Source organism: Festucalex cinctus, chromosome 2, assembly GCF_051991245.1.
Source record: "Festucalex cinctus isolate MCC-2025b chromosome 2, RoL_Fcin_1.0, whole genome shotgun sequence".
NCBI lineage: Eukaryota > Metazoa > Chordata > Actinopteri > Syngnathiformes > Syngnathidae > Festucalex > Festucalex cinctus.
The window spans coordinates 2,079,560-2,103,349 of record NC_135412.1 but is presented as its reverse complement, the minus strand read 5'-3'; the positions used below and the strand labels follow the sequence as shown (position 1 = coordinate 2,103,349).

The following is a 23,790-nucleotide window of genomic DNA, read 5'->3' as shown; positions in this document are numbered from 1 at the left end:
CGTATATGATAGCAGTCAGTTGTGATCAAGACTTGAGTAACGTCAATGAATAAAATACCTCAATTTGTTGAGGGGCAGATGAAATTTTCTCCTTTTTATCCACTACGACAGCATACAAAGTTGTCTGGCCAATAGAAACGCCCTTTACGAGGTAAACCGCAGTGTCGTGTTCTGCGGCGTCTGCTACTGGTCTGTAATAGGAACATTTAAAACACGTCCATTAAGGTTAAGATGTTTTTAACAGCAACAAATGAAAAGCTTCGTAAAACTTACATCAATGAGACGACAGAAGACGCCGCCTTAACTTTCAGTTTCATGAATTGGAAATAGCTGGCTGGGAAAGGCTTCTTATTATCACCCAACACTCTGACATAACATCTTACTGATTTACCAATTTCCACCTATCAATGAGACAAATGAGGTCAGTCATTTGGGAAAATCGTCAGTTTTTGTTCACAGGAAGGGCAATCCAAGTGAGCTCCATGAATATTAGAAGTTGAGCATTCATACAGAACAAACATTTTGAGCGCCACTGAGGCATGTATGGAATGTGCGCTACTTATACCGTCATAAAGGATCATCATGTCAAGCAATTTGAGTATTAATAACAATGAGGAATTTGCAGACTTGAAACCGACCTTGTCGACCACTCTCAAATTCACCTCCAGGATGTCCGAAACGTGCACTGCGGCTTTGGCAGCATATGGGAACGTCAAACAAAGGTCATGAACCATCACTTGCACCACACCTGGCTGGATGGGGGTAACCTGAGGGTGACGTAAAAGAACGCAGAAGAGAAATTTAAATTGGTGAGAGAATCTTTCTTAATCTCTTGTGCAAATTAAACTGTGCATCTCTATTTCACTTTGCTCATTCACTCCAATAGACTTCCAGTGCCACCACATACCTGAGCCGTTTCTTTGCTGTCCTGCAATATCACTTCTGCAATGTCTTTCGCACTGGTATTGACGAAAAAGTGGCCCGACCCCTCTCGCATTGCAAGGTTACCCTATAAGGAAAACCACGTGTAAATCTTTTCAGTTTAATTCAAATCTGGTAGTGGGATCATGAGACTATCATGATTATCTCACAATTCAAGTGCACTTGCATTCATATATCAATTTTTCCAAACAATACTCAACTCAAACCTTGCCTGAAAAGGAGTGGGAAGAAGAAAATCTTAATCTTAAGTCCCACCCCAAATCACATTAATATTAAGATTTGAAAACAATTGTAGCTACCTTCCTACAATTAATCAAGAGGTTAAAAAAAAAAAAAAAAAAAAAAAAAAAAAAAAAAAAAAAAAAAAAAAAAAACTCTTACCGTCACATCTGGGTGGTTGTATATGGTCAATGTGTCAGGAAAAACAGTCACATCTTCAACTAGTTTGAGTTCCAATGTTGCTGAGACGGGAGCAAACGTGTCAACCTATCCGGAAGAAGAACAGTTGAAACAGAATAAAGACATAGCACACATTTATAAGAAAAGAAATAAATACATAGAGTCCACATATTTGACAATATATCTAAAGAAAAAATGCTGTGTATTATTCTCCTCTTAATTAGTTGTATAAAAAGTACACGCATTGATGGACCAGTTTATAATTACAATGTATCCGGAATGAACCTGCAGGATGATTGTATGCATTGCAGCAGTCAAGCAACACAGACTGCAATTGCTCCACAATCACAAAGATGGGAAGCTGCTAAATGAATGTGGCCAAAAAAACACAAAAAAAAAACAAAAAAAAAACAAAAAAAGAAATTCTGATATTTTTTTGTCAGACACTGAACACGACACAATGTATGTAAAAACAGAAATGTAAGCAAAACTGCTGAAAACTCGCAATCGGTTCCTGCCCAAGGCAATCACTATGTGTATTTACAACCAACATTAACATGCGCCTTTACTCGTCCAGATGCAGATTACCTTGCGCTAGAAAACATTAAATGCAGCCTTGAGAATAAAATGCTGCTCTAAAAGTGAAAATGCAACACTGCAGATTTGACAATTTGCTCGTTATAAAGTAGATATGTACTGAAAAGGGTTTTAATATCTTCCATCACCCCGCATGGGCCAGTAAGTCAACAGTCACATCGAGGCGAGAAAACAGACTGCTCAATGATCAGATAAACTGTCAAATTTGACACTTACTCGACCATGAACTTTAGCTGCTTCAATATGTGAATGTTGGTAATCCAGTGCCGTCACTGTAATGGCCGCAATCCCTGATTGACGATGCACAACAACGGTCTGCCGGCCTGTTACAGATGACAATGAAAAGGAATAGCTAGATCAAAAACAATCATTACTTTGATACATCAAAGTAGTACAGCAATGAAAGTTGGGTACTTCAGCTAAACTGTCCTCTCCAGAAAGCTCATCAAGAGATATCCAAGCTTAGGTCTTCTAAAATGGAGAAAATCAGTTTTTAAGCGCAGACAGCCTTACCATGTAATTTCATCTGTTTGTTATCATCTTCAAAAAGTTGAAGTATCATGGGTAGGGTAGGCTCGATACTGGCCAGGGACACTTGGGTTGTTTCCCACCCTATGTTCAGCGAGCTGAAGTTGTCAAACTTCCGCCCTTCTTGGTCAAAAGCGGCAAGGTTCAAAACTGTATTGCGGTAATTTGAAACTGGTACCTTAAAAACAACACACAGATAATCAGTTATTAAAACATTTGAAAACCAACACAATACTGAGGTGTTTTTTGTTTTTTTTAAATTAAATAAAACAAGGAGGAGGACATTCTCTGGAGCCCCTAAAACAGTGGTGTCCAAACTATGGCCCGTCGTCCATTTTTTAGTGGCCCACGACATATGCTAAAAATGGCATTTGACTCAGTTCAAATAAAATAAAAACCAAAATGTTTGGAGCTGGTCAAAGTAAGAAGGGAGGGTGTCAAAAACACAGGTGCTATTAAAGGTTATTTTAGTTGGCTAAAACTAACGAAAAAACTAAAATTCAAAAAACAATTGCATTAACGAAATAAAATAAAAACAAAGATGCTTTTTAAAAAAAGAAAACTAACTGAAACTACATTTTATGTTTACAAAACTAACTAAAATAAAACTAACTATAATTATAGCAAAAATGTCCTTCGTTTTAGTCTTTGGTAATTAATTTAATGCATGAGCCTTTGGGGATGATTTTAAATGTGATTTTTAGTAGATTTATTTTGATAAAAAACAGAATAATGACGTCGTGCCCATGGTGTTTTTTAAATATTGCGCACAATACTACACATTTAAAAAAGAAAAAGAAAAAAAAACTAATACTGAAACTAAACTAAAACTAAGCATTTATTAAAGCACTGAAACTAATAAAAAACAGAACCACCCTGAAACCCAATTAAAACTAAATTTAAAAAAACAAAACTTAAAACAAAATAAAAACTAAAATGAAAAAATCCAAAACTATAATAACCCAACTGCCATATTACAAATAAATTGGTTTATATACTGTAGCATTTTTCTAAATATGCAAAAGCACAAATAAATTGTTTGTACAATTTTTAGGACTCTTCATAACATGATGTGGCCCTTGCGTCCTTCGGATTTTCTGGATGTGGCCCTCAAATGAAAAAGTTTGGACACCCCTGCCCTAAAAGGACATGTAGGGGGGAAAAAAAGAAAAAAAAAAAAGAAAAAAAAAAAAAGAAAAAAGAAAAAAAAAAAGTGTTTCTCAAGTTTCTCGTTCTAACGAGAAATTTTCTCGTCCTTATGAGAAACACATTTCTTTCTTTTTTTTCCTCCTATGTCCCTTTTAGGAGCTCCGTAGGAAATACAATTCGTACCACGTATTTGTTCTGCTGCAACAGAGGGCACGATTGTTCCAGCTGTGGAATGGCATACACTGGGACCAGGGTGAAGCGTGATGGAGGAGTGCAAACAAACTTTACAGATGCCCGCTCGACAGCAGGATAAGGGTTGGTCACACTGGCCTTGTTCGTCACGCTCACTTCCAGCATCTGCACAATTATCACAGATCACTGCAAAGCTCTGACAGTGGGTCAACATGGATAATATCGGTACATTTCTTCTCTGGGTTAAGAATAGCATTGTATAATCTAGCTTTCTGCCGGATGAGAATGTCGAATCAATTCTGTGGCCAAAGTCATACAAATAAAAATATTTCAAAGCTAGAATGTTAAGCACTTATTTGTGTAGTTGAAAAAAGAAAATGTCATGCCTATCTACTGTAGTCTCAACATAGCATAAAACAGTACAACTTTATTTAATAATCAAAGAGAAATTACCTGCTCTCCCAACGCCCTGCAGGTTGCTCGAATCAGGTGCTTGTCATAATTATGGGAAAGTGGGCTGGTCAGAGTAAGGCCCACACTTTTTTCATCCTCGGCTTTGAAGGCACAGAAGAATTTAGACGGCTCTAGAACCCAAGGCCGAGGCCCACCGTCAAACAGCATGTCTTTAGAGGAACCCAGTGTCACCACTGCCACAGACACAGGGTCAATAGCCTGTCAAATGACATAATTAAGACAACTACTGTGAACAAAACATCATTTTTCTTTGATTTTTTTAAATGAGTTATTTAAACAGACTATTAACAATTGAAATACTAATTCCAAGTCTTTTACTGCCACACGTTATCCAAAAAAAACAGCTTGTTGCAACATGGCCCTGGCTGATCTCTTATACTCTGCTGCCACCTGCTGGCTGACTTCAAGCATTTTAACTCACCTTTCTAGGCAAACAGAATATTGTGTGCTTTTACTACATTTACAATGTGAGTACCAATTGAAATATCACATTCCATTAGAACACAAAAAGTACGTTTCTACCTTATTCCGTTCTTTCGTCATCACCATTTGAAAATAGGTCCTTTGAGTGACATTGAGCGAAAATTGAAAATGAGAGAACAAGCTTTTTGTGACAAGATACATTTTCTCCACAAAAGTGACTTTGACACTAATATTTTTTGTTTAGTGACGCTCTGTGAATTAGGTTTAATCGTTCACGTCATCCTTGAAAAACGTTCGATTTCATGTTTCATTGTAATTCCATACACTGGCAGCCCATTGAAAAGAGACAAAATGCTGCCATCTGCTGGCCATAGTTAAGTGGCTGTTAAAAAAAAAAAAAAAAAAAAAAAAAACCTAGATGACGTCATTCAACGTTTATGGTGGCATACATCGTGATTTTACTAAACGGTATTAAACGTTTTTGGCGTTCAAAGAGTTAAATAAAACTGAGGAATTGTCCTGGAATACGACAGCATCGCAGAACAAAGACGGGAAGCAAAGTGGGTCAATCTCAGCAGAACTAAGCAGAAAAACATCATTGAACGTCTGCAATACTTTAGAGAACAACGTCTCAAAACAAGGGTAGAATCAAAATGCATGTTGTAAACTGGATAGATAACATTCAACAAGAGCAAATCTGTGAGTACTTCACGAGTATTGAAACTGTTCCGCATTGGGGTATTTGTCACCTCATCAAAACATGTCACACTGTTGAATTTTGTATTCTACTATAACTGTTAGAGCCCGTCTCATTCCTATGCAGCAGAGAAGCGTACTTGTATAAATCAGACTAGCAAGCGTATAATGCATAATTAAAATGCATAGAGCCTGGAAGAAACCCAAGAGGAGCATTTGAAGAGTCACTGATCATCCCCATTTCTGCCTTGATTGTAAGGGCAGGCTTGTGCGTATGAATGTGCAGGTGTGTGAACAAGTGGCTTTGCCGCCTTAGAGGACAAAAAGGCTAATTGGCCTTTGAGGCAAGAGTGAGAGAGAATCACAACAATGGCTTGAAGGAACATTTGTGATCCCTCTAGACCTAGACAGATGCCCCGGACCATTCAAGGGGGAAGGACTCAAAGTAGCTTGTTAGATGAACAAAAAAAAATGATCACAAGGAAATCAGTAGTTTTGTGAATCATTATGATGCAATTAATAGATTTTTTTTTAACTCACAGTGAGGGGAAGATAAGCCGCAATAGTGATCTTTGCACTGAGGTGAACGGTGCCGTGGGTGTAGCTGACCGAGAGTGTGGTGTAGCCCGGGGCCAAGGCTTTGGCTCTCACCCCACTGCAGTGGCCCTGGCCTGGGGCCAGTCGATCTGTAGGACAGAAATATTTAGGTGTTGGTGGGGGGACTGGAAATACAAATACCCGCCAACTGTTCGCAATTTACATGTACCTCTAACAAACAGTGCACGTTTCATCTAGCTTACTTCTTCAATTAATAATTGACTTTATTGATCCCTTTGGGATGGCTCCCTCTGGAAAATTTACAATTTACAATTGGAGACCCAAATGAAGAAAACTTTGCTATAAAAAAATAGGGATGTCACGATAAGGGCAATATCGTGATATCGTGATATTAAAACTGCCACAATATCGTCGTCGTCATGTTCACAATATTTCAAAGGAACACATCTGTAAAAAAAAAAAAAAAAAAAAGTCAGGTTGATTTCCATTTGTGCAGTTCTAACACCCTCTAATGGCTAGTTTATTCGTGCAATTTAATTTTCATGAGGGATGTTTTGGCCTTCTATGTTTAAAATCTATGCTAATTGTCAGATGAAGGGGAACCTAATTTGCTTGTGAAGCGATCTATGTGTGCTTGCATTAGCAAGTAAGTGCCTCAATATTGTTATCAGAGATTGTAGGTGGTTTATATGCATTGCTGTTATGCACAAAAGCACAATATTGTACTTTTTTTTTAGTATGAGCTCTCTTATTTTTACAATATTGTGATCTTTTTTAACTATCGCCAACAATATCGCGATAATTATCGTATCGTGACCTTCATATCGTATCGTGATGTTTGGATATCGCTACATCCCTATAAAAAAGGACAATTAAAAAAAAAAAAGATTCATTGCTTCAATGTTAAGCTCGTTAAACGTGTCCGGTCAAAAACATGCAGATCAGTGATGTATTCGTGGTATTGTTGTTCTTACTGCTATAACCATACTGTAGAATTAATCCAATAAGTTAAAAAAAACAAAAACATTTATGTCTTCAAACACATAAGATACTTTAGTGGTGTGTTTCAGCTGGAATACTTGTGGCCAGTTCGAGCACACACTGACTGTACTAAATAAGATGATCAATGAATGACACCATGAATAAGTATCTATTAGTACTTAGTGACCTTTACTTGATGATGGCAAGTCTCCTGTGAGTGAGGCAACTGGTAAAAAGAGGATGAATGTATCCTTTTTTTTTTTCTTTTTTTTTTTTAAATGCGCGTAAGCAACTGCAGCACATCAGAATGCATTTTCAGACTCGCCTTCAAGCTGCTCAAAGATGCCTTGGCTTTGCTCATCAACCTGCAGGTCAAAGTGAGAGCAGTCACTCAACATGACACGCTCCATCCCATTTCCCTCCAATAGGCCATATATTCTGAGGGGTAGCTCAAGAATCACGCCCACGCGGGCCTCCACTTGACAGGGAGCAAAGTCCATTGCCACAGGTTCGACGACGTATACCTATAGGAATGCACATTGATTCAAAATCATCAGTGTCAAATTTGGGGATGAGCGTGTTCACAAGTTACAGGTGATGTGGCTCCAACATCATTAAATAATTGAAATAACTTTGACAGCCTAAAATAATCCATTGACAAAATCTTTAAGAAAAACAAAAAAAGGGAGATGTTCACCGCACACAGTGAAGAATTGAGACACAATTTATTGACTTAAACCAACAACGCGTTTAGCCAAGGGCTTCATCAGGTTGTCTAAGTCAATATATTGTGTCAATAAATTGTGTCTCAATTCTTAACTGTGTGCGGTGGACTTCTCCCTTTTTCCTGAATTTTTGTTTCCTGACACCACAAACACCAAGGGATAGTTTTTTTTGTGCTGTGCGGGACTATTACCTCTCCAAAATCTTTAAACAACTTAGAAAAAAAAAAGGCATTTTATCAATTTGATGACTGACTGTATATTATCTCTGAGTAATAGTGTGCCAAATCAGGTGACTTAAACCAAATTTGCAAACTGTTAGTAACATCTAAATCAAACTCAATGTGATCCAGATCTGACCTAGACTATACATTTAAAATGCTTTGTATGTTTGTAATACATTGTCAATTTGACGCCTGTATTATCGGCATCATATCAAATTTTACTGCGCGGCAAAACAAAAAACACATTTTATAAAGACAACTGATGTTAGCAAATGTTAATGTTCCAGTATGCCGGTTTCACACAGGAAAAATGCACTTTTTAAATACAGGATTTAAACAAACAAACTACGTCTCAATTTACAGATCTGGGCTTCTCTTAATTTCTGGTGATGATTTTGTCCAACCCCGCCCCCAGCCTGTATTTTGGCATTTTGTGTTTTTTTCACTCACTCATTCACACATGTAAGCTTCTGTGAGTGAGTGAGTGAGTGAGTGAGAAAAAAATAAATAAAAATCCTGTATTTAAAAAGTGCATTTTCCTGAGTGAAACCGGCAGACTGGGCCTTTAATTTTAAAGGGTGGGTTTAGGCCTAAGCAGAGGCAGGTGCTCTGATTACCACTGAGTGTGTTTTTAAACAATAAAATCAGTTAAATATCGAGCTTGGTCAATAAAATATTTCTAATGCCGTTAAATCATTGTTGTATCTGTCATGCATTTCGTTCATGTAGCATTGAGGACAAACGGTTCAGATAATGGACGGATGGGTGAAATGCCGCGCAGTCACCTTACCTCCATCTCTCCAAAGTGGAGTGGATTGCGCATATCATGTGCATTAATTATGCTGAGACCGATGTCACTGGCTGTCTTCATTACGCCTTTGACAGTCACTGTGGCCACACTTGCGTTGGAGGAAGACCAGCTGAAATTTCCACTGCCGCCTGTTGCCTATCCAAAGCATTGAGCAAAAACTGTCAGATACACTTCTCAACGACATCGACATTGATTAGTAATAGAAAAGCACTTTTGTTATTAACACTCATTTTCTTGCTCATAGGCTACTAATGGTTTCTACCTTAATTGTGTACCGATAAGCGCCGACCTTGGGTTGCCATGGGAATATGAGAATACTGGGACTAAGAACTATCGGGTAATAGATTGTCACATCCTGTTCACCGTGGATTGGGTTGGCGAGTGGGTGAACCCCACCTTTCTAAAAGCAGAACAGAGGACACAAAATCATAAGGCTTGCCACTGAGATTTTAGGGATGAACAAAAGGTTAACACGTTGGTCATTATTTATTATTATGATTATTTGTTTTGTTTGTTAAAATGTGAACAAATATAAACAATACTTACCTCATCCTCAACAGCTACTAAAGTAGCATCAATGACACCATGGCCACCTTTTACAGCTTTGGCCCTATGATAAGATCCATTCAAGGAGGAGTGTAGAATTTTAAAGTATTCCAGAGGAAAAACGGTGTCAATACGAATATTCTGCCAAAAAAAAAAAAAAAGAGTGAGGAAAAACAATCAATCAATAACATGGCTACAGTAAAACTGCGACTGGATCCAAACTTGCTCGTGAATCGCAAAATTTGTTTTCGGTTCAATTTCTGCTCCCTTTGCAACAGAGGGAACACGAACGGACAGAAAAACTTCTGCGCTTTGATGTGTGGCGTACCAACTAAATCCCTTAAATAACAGTATGTAATCTGCTCCGCTGCGTCACAAGAAACAACCAAACACCCTCTTCATGACGTTTCCACTAGACAGCGCGCGCCGAGGACGGAGCTACTAATTTCGCTGTTGAAGCAACTCGACTCGTTAAACGCACTCTCACGTTGTATATCACAAGTTTCCATCCGTTAATTTTCCCACTGTTGGAATGGAGCAGGAAAGTTCACCGGCAGCTAATTTGCCATTCACTGGCGAGATCGGAAGTATGCCACGGACATGTTGCAGTGCTTCATCATCTCACATGTGTAAGTAATATATTTTCATGTCTACGTAAATATTTAATAATTTCAGAGAAATCTTGTGTGATGAAAATGATTTTAATAAGCTTTACTTACATCAGAAAGGTAGAGTTTGTTGCCAGATTTATCAAATACTTCAATAAGGACCTCATAGTCTCGACCCGTTTCCAGAACCCAACTGTCTCCAGGACGGATTTGAAAACCTAAATCAAACCATAAGGTTGAAAATGACTTTTCGCAAACTTGTCCCTTCATTAAAAACAAACAAAAGGTAAACTGAAGTTGCTGAACTAACCTAGGTAGCCAGGTTCCACCACAAACAAAGTGCTGTTGGGAAGCCGAAACGCACCTTGCATTCCAAGACCTAAATAATATTTATAAGGAAAATTAAACCAGGCACTTGACAGCAGCTGTGTGCAGAGACAGTTGTAATTGGGGAAGGCTGCTCACAGAAAAAAAGGGGATGCATGGAAGAAGAACATGAAACACATTTTGTTAATATACAACTCACTGCACTATGTTCTTTGTATGCAGATCCTTAAAAAAAAAAAAAAAAAAGTTAGAATATCACAAAAAAGTGAATTCATTTTCTTAATTCCATTTAAAATTTCAATAGATTATGGATTCACAGCCCATATTTCAAACAAAACAAAGAGATCGCGGTCGAGCCCTTCAATGCTTTACATGAAGCCACCAACAAAGTGAAGACGAGAATATTTCCGAAGGATACTTTTATGGTCAAGCACGACATTGATGTGCCCCAGCTGAATGGCTCGAACTGTGGAGGTTCTTTGATCCAGACGTGCAACGGCCACATCTGGGTTCCCGTTCACGTCGACCATGCTGTTCTGAAGGTGCAGCTCATATTGCTCGCATGGCATTGACAGCTCTTGAAAAACATAGGGAAACAGAAACATGCCATCTCAGATTTCCCCCCCGACACTGACACGCAAGCTCCACCCGACCAGTCTTACCAGTTATCGAGCCCTGTCTTATTTCCAGGACTTGGTATCGGATTGACGTTCCAACCATCAGGTGGATGTCATGTGCAGGGCTCAGCAAGATGTTCTCTAAAATCAGTAGTTTCACCTCAGCTGCATCCACACCCTGCAGCACAGAAGTTGTTTGAAAATAGACACGGTCCTTATGATATAAGGGGTACAAGTGTCTACAAAAAAAAAACCAAAACAAGAACAAATATTAAGCAAAGGTGTGTATCTGTTGATTTGTGCAATCATTTGGGAATTGATCTGAAAAATTGTGACTCACTTCTGGAGTTTAAAAAAATGTTTAAAAGTAAAGTTAAAAAAAATTACTTATGTCAGACCAGAATATGAAAATTGTACATGTATGTGTAAAAGATTTAGATAGGTATTATGGTATATGTTTAGGAAATTCATATATATATATATATATATATATATATATATATATATATATATGTTTTTGGCAAATGTGAATAAGTGCACTTGTGTGTATATATATATATATATATATATATATATATATATATATATATATATATATATATAACCTGGTTTATATATTTCATTTTAAAAATAGTAAATTAGTATTGTATTAATAATGAAATAAGTTTAAATATATTTAGTAAAAGGGGTAGGACTAGATAAGTTTCTAACGTCTTCCTACTCCCTTTTGAACATGTAAGTTATGATTGATTGATTATTTTATTGGGATTTTCTTTTCTTTTGATTACTGTTTTTTTTTTTTTTTTTTATCTCTGCTGTTTGCCTGTTTATATGTTCAATAAATCAAATCAAATCAAAAAATCAAAGAAACAACATAGTAACCGCTTCATCTTCAAGAGTAGCGGTTTTAAAATAAACCGCACAAGCTGGTTTGTGTAAAGATGACTTGTATAATTGAGTGCACACAAATTTTCGGGTCCCTGTACTGCCCTGCCCACCCTTCTGTATGAAATCAAATGACCATGTTAATTTAGTTATCTGCCTACTTCCGAACGTGCTGTTCTGCTTTACCACGCCACTGGAAGAGAAACAATGAGGGCCAGCTCAAATTTTAACCACCTGGGCACCCACTTATTCGGGGTCGAATTATAACTCTTTGGCTTCTCTCTTTTGGGGTTTGCCACAGCTAATCACGAGCATTACTTGTTTATCACACTTTTTAAACCCTGATTTATACTACCGTGTTTGCCCCTGCGTTAATGACCTTCGCACATCATGTGATTTACACCGAAAGAGAGCTGCAGCTCGCAGCCGGGGTGCTGCGTGCGCGTCACCAATTCTTGTATGCCGTAGTTGGGAGAACGTAGCCTAGCTCGTGCTTGGTCCGTTTAGTCACATGCTGTGATGGGAGACTCGGATTTCCTCGAGTAGTTTGCGTTAACTCTTTGACTGCCAAATGTTATAAAAAAAAAAACAACGGTGCCAGCCGATTTGGAGCATTTTCATTCATCTTTCAAAGCAAACAGAATATTGTGCGGTATGATGACATAAATATGGTGGATATCATATGAAAGATTGGATTCCATTCTTTCATGGAAAAAAAAAAAAAAAAAAAAAAAAAAGTATGTTTCTACCGTATTCCGTTCTTTAATCACCATTTGAAATTCGGTAATCTGAATGACATAAGCGAAAATACAAAACGATTAAGAGAAAAACAAGCTTTTTGTGAAAAGATACTTTTTTTTTTTTTTGCAAAACAGTGACTTTGACAGTAGTATTTGTTGTTTAGTGACAAGGCAGCGCTGCACAAGATATTGCGCTGCCCATTGAAAGAGAGAGAGAAAAACAACTTAATAAAACGTAAATTAACGTTTTTGGCAGCATTCATTAGGATTTTAGAATACGTCATTAAACGTTTTTGCCGGTCAAAGAGTTAAGGCAACTGTGTTTATAAGCGCAGGTGGCGCGGATTTAGCCTTCCTCACCCCAAAACTGAGCGATTTCAACAAGATCGCAAAAAGTATTCAAGTGTGCTGTGATTTAGTGTTTTTTGTGAATTTTGACAGAATCATGCCAAATACCTTATTAAAACAGCTGGGCAATGTTTTTAATAAAATAAAAAAAAATTAAAAAAGCATCATCTCCTCTATTCCATTGCTGAAGTTGATTAAAGAGCAGACAAATCAAAACAAACTGCACTTAATTTAAAACTTTAAAAATGAATGTAATTGACAAATACCGCTATTTTTCAAAAATGCATGTTTTCTCATACCGTCACTCCATTCCCACGGTTTGTCACCTTTAATTGCATCTATTCTTTTCCCATCCCTATGGAGAGACTTGAACTCAACTCAACTTTTATTTTATGCTTGTCATAGAGGGGCCATAAACTTGTGAAATTACAATTCAGGTAGGGATGAATGATTATCCAATCTTGCTATATTTAGCTCCCTACACCAGTGGAGGTATGCGGTCACACAGAGGCCACAATTTAAATTCTGCTCGTCTTCTAAGCACTAGGAAATCCTGCAGGCCGTCTGTCACTTTGGCAATGCATTTGAATATTTGAGCGAGAAAACTACTGTACTTTTATCTTACGTGATAGAGTGATTCTTGGATTTTGGCCTTCACTTTCGCATGTCCTGTTTTCAGGCCGGACACCAAAATGATATTGCCCTGTTTTCCAACACGTTCCATTTCAGATATGTATCCAGGAGGTGTGTACGTGGACTCAGAAAACTTCAGAAACCTTGAGACGAGACGAGACACATCAATGTTAACTTAGCAGTCATTTGCATTTTTTTTTTTTTTTTTTATATAAACAAAAAGCATATGGCGAAATATCAGATGTAGCCTTGTGATGCCTTGATGACCACACTCATATCTCAATCATTGAAATGAATGATAATTTTGTTAATCCAGCTTCCCAAAACACCCACAATCCATTTTTTTGCACTCAAAAATATAGTACTACACAGAAACACAGTAAATACAGTAACTTTTCCTCTCCATATAACATGCAAAGGCCGGGATTGGGTCACGGCAGCTTTAGGAGGGAAGCACAGACTTCCCTCTCCCCAGCCACTTCAAAAAGCTCCTCCAGCAACGCAAAGGAGCAGTGGCTCGACTCTGAGTCCCTCCCGGATGACCGATCTTCTCACCCTCTCTCTAAGGGAGAGCCCGGACACCCTGTGGAGAAAACTCATTTGGCCACTTGTATCCGGAATCTTGTTCTTTAGGTCACGACCCACAACTTGTGACCATAGGTGAGCACAGACCGAGAGTTTCGCCTTTCGAGGTACTCATTCACCACAACGGACCAATACAGAGTCCGGTGCACTGTGCGTGCTATGATTGGTTGGTCGGGTACACGTCGCAGCTGTGGTCGATATTCTCCCGGACTACAGGAGGCAGTAAAGAGTGCCAACGGTGTATGAACAGAGCTTAATACCACAATAGAAGTTGAAAATGTTTTTTCCTCAATAAACTATTGACCAAAAACAGTTTGGAATGAGTTAGCAAAGAACAAGACAACTTAACTCATTTACTCCCAAAAACGTATAAATATGTTCTATTTTAAATATTACCATGCTCCCAAAGATATAATTATACGTTTTGGCTTTGATGCAACCTCTGAACTGAAGAGAATGCTTGAAGCATTGGTAGTTATTACAAAAACGGCCAGCAGATGGCAGCAGAGTATAAGAGACCAAAAAGCGCTTTTCCCTACTATTTTAAACAGATTTGTGAATAATGATGAAACTTAGCCATATTCTAATGCTAAATATCCTTTTTTTTTTCCCTGATGAAAGAAGAGACTTTAATCTTTCTTTTGTTAGGTTCTATGTTTTTATAGCAATAGGACACAGTATGCTATGGGCCTTGCAAAATCATTCCAAATCCAGTAAAACAGTGAAAACGTCCTGGGAGTGAATGAGTTAATTTATATATATATAAAAAAAAAAAAACATATCAAGACACTCGTTTCCCAAGGCACCATTGTCTTCTGCATCATATATAAATATTAAATCGAAACTATGTAATTCCATTGCTGTTAAATCATATAAATAATAAAGAAAGACCTACCGTAACGAACTATAAGAATCAGAGAATCCATTGACCTCCCCATCTTTCACTAAAGTCCAGTCAAACACCAGACCTGCAAGAGTGCTGAAGGTATTTCCTGCGAAGGAAGAAAAAGCACACAAGTCATGCATGGCTTCTCCTTGTGCTCAAACAAGATTACCAAAGATTAAACAAGTGGCTATGTAACAGCTGGAATGGAGGACATTTGTATTTGTTGCTCAACGGCTGCACATTACGGATTTTGAGCACATCCATCTGACAACTCTTAATTTGTACTTAATTAGCCCGTACGAAAACCAAGAGGCAGGATCCTGCACATTCTTCTACAGTCTAATTTAAAATAATGAACCCAAAGGCCAAAGTCAGTGAAACAAAAAACACGATACCCTAGAGCAGGGGTCACCAACTCTTTTGAAAAACTGAGAGCTACCTCTCAGGTCTTGATTTGTGCAAAGGGCTATGAGATGCACACTTCTGAAACTAATTTGATCAAATTGCCTTCAATTAAGTTATTATTACTAATATATTCATCTATGTGAAGACATGTTAATGATTTCACACAATAGCCGAATTGTCAACTGCTAAATATAAATATAAATAAATAAATTTCCCCAAGTGATATTTTTTTTGTGATCACTTTGACAATACCCCAAGGAAATCACAATGTCCCATTACTTGTGAACTATTTTTAGAACGGACCAGTGGGCTGCTCATGTGGTCCTTGAGGTCTACTTGGTGCAAGCAGGCACCATATTGGTGACCTCTGCCCTAGAGTCTTTTAAACATAAAACAACAGACTGTAGCCATATTTCAGTTCATTAAATGACTTCATCCTCAACAGAACCAAAGGACGAAAACAAACGCGACTATGATATTGAAATTGAAAAATCTCTTAAGAAAAAAAAAAAAAATGAAAAATTGAAAACACTTTACAACAGCAAATAAGCAATACATAAGTGATATGAAAACTGAATATAAATACATTAATCAAGACCAGCCTGGATGTGCTAATTAGCTTAGTTAAGGGAGTACTTAACAAAAGCACCAGCAGGCTATAATATGAGGAAGCTTATCTCATGGGCACCTTCCGAGTCCAGCGCATTAATTTCGAGTGCAAGGGGTGAATCCTCCAGGTGGAGCTCTCTGGTGGTTGACACAATGGCGACATCGTAAATCACGTCGACGATTGCATCACAGCGCAGTACCTGTCCTGTTACTGCGAATGGAGGAGGGCGACACGTTTCAGACACAAAGTGCGTAACTACAAAATAAGCTCAAATGGGTTTGAGTTGCTCAAAAGGATAGAAATGTAATTGAATCGTGCGCTGTATATACACTGTAGCTATGATTTTGTACAAGGCTGGCATTTGAGGAAGACTTTTGATACAAATGAACTAATAATTAAAAAAGTGCCGATGCCCATTTGCAAAATTAACTTGAATGCAACTATACTTTCGAGTCCTACTATAAGTCTAACATGTAGAGAATACATTGCAACATTGTGTAAAGCACGGCAAAGGTGAATTTTATTGATATCTCTGCTCCAAAGACAAGTAACTTATTTTGTGGTTGCCAAAATTTTTCCGCAATTTACCCTCCTTGACTCTTTTCAAATCCAAATTAAAAACTCACCTATTTAAGATCGCCTGCACACTATAACCACACTGCTCTTTTCTTGATATTTTATTAGTTTTTAAGTCAGAATTTTATTTAATCTGTAGCATTTTTTTTTTTTTAAACTGTTGTACAGCGCCCTTGTGGGTCTTGAAAGGCGCAAGGAAATTTAATGAGTCATTTTTATTATATGGAGTGAGGCATTTGTGTGGCATAAATAATCACAAAATTAAATAAAAACACCCTATATAGCCTGGACATTTGAATTCCTTGTTATTTATACAAAGAATTCAAATTATGTTTATATTATTATTATTATATTATGTAATAATAATAAGAATAATATGAAGATAAAAAAATTAAAATCCAAATTATTTTATATAAAACAATTTTTTTAAGTAGTGAAAATAGTTACTTTGTCTGATACATTAATATCAAGTAATTCAATTACTAACTCAAGTAATGAGTAACTATAACTAATTACTTATTTTAACCCCTTATCGTACGAGCAATTTTGCCGAAAATGCTTTAAAAAAAAAAGTTGCATTCAAAGTACGTTTGAAGCTGTTCCTGAACCATTTAGAGTATCGGCATAGTTTATATATATATATATATATTTTTAAAAATGTTTGCCCGCCAGAGACCATCCGAATTTTAAGGGGTTATTAAAGTAATGTTCCCAACACTGCCCAAAGCTCATGCCAAGCTGTCATCGGAGCATAACAACACTTCTGGGTGAACAAAAAATGCAGAAACAATTGCACAATAATAAAGAGGGAAGGACAAGATGTTATGCAATATAAGAATAATTTGATGATTATGTAGATTTTCTCCATGAAGTACAGCCCAATGGATTTGTGATTATCTATCGATATTTACCAACATCTTCGGCCAGAATGATGCTGGTCAATCTGGAGGACTGTGTGGATTGAGCTTGAAGAAGTGCTCTCCTGGAGCAGCCTCGGCTAGTGTCTTCATCGATGGGCTGGACGCCAACTACTTCTGGTCGAGTTGATGTCCTGGAAGAATATGAATACACTGAATATATCGGTCAAGCACAGTAAAGTTAAGTGGCTTTGCTTACCAGCCTTGAAAGAAAATTTCAATTACTCAGGAAGAAAAATTACAGTGAAAGCCTCAAAGGCATTGAGAGTTCTAAAAAGGTACTGAGCTCTTACCTCTCAATCTCGAGACCGTTTAATTCATGCTTTTTAAAAATTAAGCATTTTCTCTGTTCCGCAGTTTTAAACGTTTACATTTTTTTCTTTAAGGACAGCAGCATGAGATATAGCAAAAAAAAAAAAAAACATGATTCTGATTTGTCATGATTTTAAATAATGCTGTCAAAGTTAAAGGGTTAACTCATTGATTAATCACAAAAAAATATCGCATTAATCATGTACTAACGCAGATTAATCACTCTTAATTTTGAGCGCAGATGATCCTTTAGTTTGACAGCGGATGGTTATGTTATAGGATGTGTTGGACCAGTAAACAATAACATAACTACACGCATTAAAGTAAAGCATAATAAATGTTTGCAAATGACATTCAGAATATTTGTTCATATAAACTACTAACTGATTAGAAAAAGAGGAGGATGATTGTGTGCAGTGGATCAAAAAAAAATGTTGAAGACGTCCTCATAACACTAAATGTTGAAAGAAGCAACACATAACAGGTGCTCTTCAAATTTGGTAAGCAAACAAATGTTGATAAAAAGCCATTTTAACTCATTTGCTCCCAAAGACGTATTTATACGTTTTTTTTTGTTTGTTTTGTTAGAACATACAGACGGCTTCGATGCAGCCTCTGAACTTAAGAAAACACGAAGCAATGGTAGTTATTACAAAAACGAGTATAAGAGCTAAACCATGTTGCAAAAAAATATTTTCCCCACTTATTTTTAAACATATTTCTCATAAAACTTAGGTATATTCTAATGATAATTGCTCTAAAACGGAAACAGAAATAGACTCCCCCCCCCATGAAAGAAGAGATGCTAATATTTCTTTTGTATTCTGTGGGCCCTGCAAAAGCAGTCAAAAACCAGTAATGGGGTTACTTCAGTGAAAATGGCGGCGAGTGAATGGGTTAATCAATTGATTAATCAAAAATCTAAAATGTGATTCATCTGATTTAAAAAATAAAATAATTTGACAGCTCTAGTTTTAAATCATTATTAGAGCGGCTTTGTTGGTGTTCAGTTTTTATTTTTTGGAAAATGCTTCATTTGAGTTATTATTGGCCTTAGTATTAGCTGTTTTAATTATATATAGATAGTGAGTATTTGTTGAATGCAAGATAAAAAATATATATATATTTTTTTAATCTAGTTTATTATTTTGTTGATTTCCGTTAACTATAATAACCCTGCAGCGCTCAAGCCTCTCTGACAAACCAAAACAGCTCGGGCCAACAATAATACAGTAGACATGTAAAAGGAGAGTTTATTCTTAACATAAACTTTCAAGTAAAATTAAAAATTAAACATAAAACTACACTGACCAGTACAATTTAGTATCCAAAAGATGACTTGAGCCATTGTAAATAAATGAAACTCGTTACTACCCACCTGTGGATGCCGAACAAGCCCACCTGTCTACTCAAGGTAAATGCTTGTTTGCTCCTGCTTGTTCGTCATCTTTTCTTTTTTTTTTCCCAAGCCTTAAATTCCCAGTCCAAGTCCATTATTAATGTTATTTATATATGCTCACAAGGACTAACCAAAAAGGTCCTTTCATTGAAGAAGCGAGTGCTCACCATTTTTGTACTTCTTCACAAGGTTACTTCCTGGGAGGAGGCAGTTAGCTGCCCACATAAAGTCTTATGTACACGAACAAAAGCGACAGAGTGGCTGTTCAGATGCACTAAAAAAGCTATTTCGGTCACAGGAAGTCTTTCGCACAGATGCTGCGTGGACGACGTGCAAGGTGCTGTAATATGACACTCACCATTTGTAGCAACCCTCCGTGGTTTCCAGTGTGAAGTTAATTCGCGTTCCTCTGGCAAGCGGCAGCAACACTTTGGGCATATTAAGCTTGGAGCAGCCAGTGTTTTGAAAAAAGCCAATTAATGACAGCAAAACGAACTCGAAACGCATGTCGGTCAATGTGACTTGTTGGTAGCGAAACTTAAATGAATAGAAGCCGCAACAAACTTCTCTCGCCTCATTCAAATGTTGTTAGCGGTACAATCGTGGCGGGGTTGTGAAATTAAGTAAAACAACAAACCTACTGTTTTTCTCAACTCAAAAATAAGCCACATTAACCCAAGCTAATTTAAGGCGAGAGCCCGCCATTAGCAACTATTGGATTTGAGAGCATGCGGGCAGTGCGGAAACGTCACTCCAACAAGAATGACGCGTTTTCTTAAAGGTACACGTACCGTACACGACACTTTCATTCTCGATAACGCAGTAGGTCTCGAGTCAACCGTACTACTGTACTAATAAGTCAGGTTACTCATTTTCCTCTTTATTTTTACAGTACTTAAATATGTAAGACCCAGTAAATTAATCTTATTCATTGTTTATCTTTTAAACAAACCGGTGTCAAAGTTAAAGAACACAGAAACATTTTAAAAGATTATTATTCTTTTTTTTGTGTGAATCATCCACATGTTGTCAAGCAGCATTTCTTGTGGTGCAATACTCGAGTGCAATAAAATTAAACTTGTTTTACAGGACTACAGGTCCAATTATACCAGATCCTTGATTAGTGGGCACTGGGGAAACAAGCTAACTTTTTTTTTTTTTTTTTTTTTTGGCACAGGGCCTTTTAATGTATTTTCTCCCACAAGAAAGATACACGGCTAGTAACAGGCCAAACTTTAAAGATGAGATGGTAAACTTACTAACAAATAATTGATTTCCACCAGCCTTTCACTGGTTACTATTGAGCAATTTGAGTACCTTCATATGTAATGCAGCAAGCTATACTCTTAAAAAAAAAAAAAAAAAAAAAAAAAAAAATTAGAATATTGTGATAAAGTCCTTTATTTTCTGTAATGCAATAAAAAAAAAAATGTCACACATTCTGGATTCATTACAAATCAACTGAAATATTGCAAGCGTTTTGTTATTTAAATATTATGGCTTACAGCTTTAACAAAACTCAAATATCCTATCTCAAAATAGAATATCACGAAAAAGTATACTAGTAGGCTATTCGACTAATCACTTGAATCGTCTAATTAACTTGAAACACCTTCAAGTCTTTCCAAGTGAATCCTGAATGTATGACATTTTTGTTTTTGAAATTGCATTACAGAAAATAAAAGACTATCACAATATTCAAATTTTCTGAGACAGTCCTGTATAAAATAAAAAAATAAAAAATGTGGAGAACTCAATGTTGACCATGCGTCATTTTCTCTGGCCTTAAAAGGTGGGCCTGAGATGAAACACCAACGTGTTGCCAAATTCTAATTATCCATCCTGAGCTCAGTGTACCATTTGCTCATCTACTTTGAAGTCAGTGCAGTTGTGGACCTCCCACTTTGTGATTTCCGCCAAGAGAGACACATGCCTTAATTAGCGGATACGCTGTGGATGTGAAGTGTTTCACATCACTCTGCTTTGCCAATTGTGACATAAGCTTTTGTAAGACTCTGATTACAATGAGCAAAAAAAGTTCCAATAGGTTGCACAATTATTATAAATAATCGGAACAATCTACACATAAAACACATGTTGACACTATGGGCATTCGATTTAAAGGTCTGAAATCCTAAAAGGATGACAAAGAAGAAGGAAAGAGTTTAGTTCAGAAAGACTTTAATTTGTCTTGACAAGACACAGCTGAATTTGAGTTTCACATTTCATTACTGCACAGCACAAAAAGTGATGTAAGGGTAGAATGACATAATGTCTGAGGTTAAAAAAAAAATAAAAAATACCTGAATGTGGCATTATATCATCACTTCACACTGACTGACACTCCAGTGGATTATAAGGAAGAAATGCCTGTTGAGCAGCCTGCACCTTAAATTTATCTTTACGCGTGAGTTTCTTCATTTGAATCGCTCACAGTCAGGCCCGAAATGGGCCATCTGAAGGGGCGGGACAATTCACGGTGGGCCATCTGAAGGGGCGGGACAATTCACTGGGCCATCTGAAGGGGCGAGACAATGGACTGGGCCATCTGAAGGGGCGGGACAATTCACGGTGGGCCATCTGAAGGGGCGGGACAATTCACGGTGGGCCATCTGAAGGGGCGGGACAATTCACGGGCGGGCCATCTGAAGGGGCGGGACAAGGGACTGGGCCATCTGAAGGGGCGGGACAATTCACGGTGGGCCATCTGAAGAGGCGGGACAATTCACGTGAGTTTCTTCATTTGAATCACTCACAGTCAGGCCCGGACTGGGCCATCTGAAGGGGCGGGGCAATTCACGGTGGGCCATCTGAAGGGGCGGGACAATTCACGTGAGATTCTTCATTTGAATCACTCACAGTCAGGCCCAGACTGAACCATCTGAAGGGGCGGGACAATTCACGGTGGGCCATCTGATCCTGATCTTTAGCATCAGGTGTGTTGGTAGGCGGAAACATAAAAAACCTGCAGGACTCCGGACCTCGAAGGACCAGAATTTGTGAACCCTGCTGTATACCGACAAGTGGTTGGCGTCCAGTTCAGGGTGTAGCTACGCCGCCTCTTGCCCAAAGTCAACTGGGATAGGAAAGCGGTACAGAACAGAAAATAGTTGGATGATTTAGTTGAAAATCCTTTCAATACCGGCATCAAGCCTATGACTCATCGTCGTCAAATCTTTCTTCCTTTGTAATGCTTTCTCAGGCTTTACTACAGCTTCTTCTCGGTTATTGTCTCTTTTAGTAACTTAGTCCCTCTGGTATCCTCTTAAGCATTTGAAACGCATGCTATAAAGCACTAGCTTGGCCAAGTCAAAACCCTAAAATCTCTTTCCCCCGATGAACTCACATAATGAATGTTGCTGTTTTGACCGTGTGTTTTTGGATCATATTCTTGCTCCATAATAAAGGACCTCCCAGTCAGTTTGGTTGCATATTCCTTTCTTTGGAGACTCCTGAGTTGCTACGCAAGACCCAACCATGACATTACCTCCACTGTGCTTTACATATGAGCTTGGTAGTATGAATACCTATTGACAGATTGAATCATGAATTCTTAAATTAAATTAAATAATGAGTGACCTACACGACAGCTTGTATGTTTGGGATCGATAAACAGCTTTACCCCGGGTTTTCACTGGATGCGGTTGCGGTGCGGTTGCGGTGCGGTGCGTCTTGACTGCGTGCTCCGGACGGGTCAATTTTTTTGTCAATCCACACCGGCTCCGCACAGCTGCGGTCCGGCAGCTCCGTCGCCGCCCACTTCCCAACGTGTCTCGCGGGACCGCGCGCGCGCGATCATGTGGCATTTCACAACGAGAGGTGGACTTCTTTTGATTTAACCTTATCTTCTTCTTCTGCTATGAGATTCCATGCAGCATCCTTTTTTTGGTTGTCCTTGTAAAGTATATTAATAACGAGAGTCGGGTCAGTGCGGGTCCACTCTTTATTTCTGTCTTCCGCGTCCGGCTGCCGCTCAGTACGGCAAGCGAGACGGGCACAACAAGCAATCGCGAACATCAAACTCACAATACATTACAGTCCTTATAAAAAGGATGTGCCGTGTCATATATTATTTTGTGGTTTTCCACCTCCAATATAAACCTCTCCTCGTCCATGTTCGCTGGCGTCTAAACCGTGAATGAGCACATGGCCCGGCGACGCCCACGTCACGTTTTGCTGAAAAACTTGCGAAATAGGAGCTGGCGAGTGTTTTATTCTGAAAGGTAACCGGAAATTTATTTTGAAACTGCCCCGGTCTTCCTGTCCCGCTCGATGTGTTTTGTGCTAGCTTGCCATTTGCCGGAGGCCTACCGCTGCGGCGTCCGGCAAAAATAGAAAATAGGTCTATCCTTGCGGAAGGCTTGCGGCACGCCGCACCCGCAAGCGGTGTAAACTGCACCATTCGAATGAATGGAATCTAATTGCTTGCGTCGCCGGACCGCACCGCAACCGCACCGCAACCGCAACCGGTGAAAACCCGGGGTTAGCCTTACCATTAACCTGGCAATTGCCCGATCGATAATTGTGATTCACTCAAGGGAGTTCTCCACAGTTTCAATCTGGGATTGCTCCACGCTGATTTGCTCGGTAAAGGCGGGACATTCTGTACAATACTTTGAGCTGATTGGACAATGCGTCAACTTGTGCACGTTTGTTTTGACCAACCACACCAACAGATGAAAATGTCGTCTCGTCTTGTT

At 38.2% G+C, this 23,790-nt stretch overlaps 1 protein-coding gene across 2 annotated transcripts in view; it reads right to left on the bottom strand.

The window, feature by feature from the left end:
* Positions 1-19,827, bottom strand: part of nup210 (nucleoporin 210) — a 35,724-nt gene extending 15,897 nt beyond the window's left edge. For both annotated transcript variants that reach the window (XM_077512071.1, XM_077512072.1), the window contains exons 1-23: positions 19,449-19,827; positions 17,374-17,513; positions 15,965-16,096; positions 14,881-14,977; positions 13,393-13,543; positions 10,840-10,972; positions 10,596-10,754; positions 10,161-10,229; positions 9,962-10,068; positions 9,243-9,383; positions 8,959-9,096; positions 8,676-8,831; positions 7,265-7,463; positions 5,941-6,086; positions 4,261-4,479; positions 3,799-3,972; positions 2,452-2,644; positions 2,155-2,261; positions 1,324-1,428; positions 908-1,009; positions 639-767; positions 274-401; positions 59-191 (exon numbers count right to left, since the gene is read on the bottom strand). In XM_077512071.1, the coding sequence (XP_077368197.1) occupies positions 59-191; positions 274-401; positions 639-767; positions 908-1,009; positions 1,324-1,428; positions 2,155-2,261; positions 2,452-2,644; positions 3,799-3,972; positions 4,261-4,479; positions 5,941-6,086; positions 7,265-7,463; positions 8,676-8,831; positions 8,959-9,096; positions 9,243-9,383; positions 9,962-10,068; positions 10,161-10,229; positions 10,596-10,754; positions 10,840-10,972; positions 13,393-13,543; positions 14,881-14,977; positions 15,965-16,096; positions 17,374-17,513; positions 19,449-19,597 (3,207 nt within the window). In that variant the 5' untranslated portion in view covers positions 19,598-19,827. The remainder of the gene's footprint in view (positions 1-58; positions 192-273; positions 402-638; positions 768-907; positions 1,010-1,323; positions 1,429-2,154; positions 2,262-2,451; positions 2,645-3,798; positions 3,973-4,260; positions 4,480-5,940; positions 6,087-7,264; positions 7,464-8,675; positions 8,832-8,958; positions 9,097-9,242; positions 9,384-9,961; positions 10,069-10,160; positions 10,230-10,595; positions 10,755-10,839; positions 10,973-13,392; positions 13,544-14,880; positions 14,978-15,964; positions 16,097-17,373; positions 17,514-19,448) is intronic.
* Between the last annotated feature and the right edge of the window lie 3,963 nt (positions 19,828-23,790).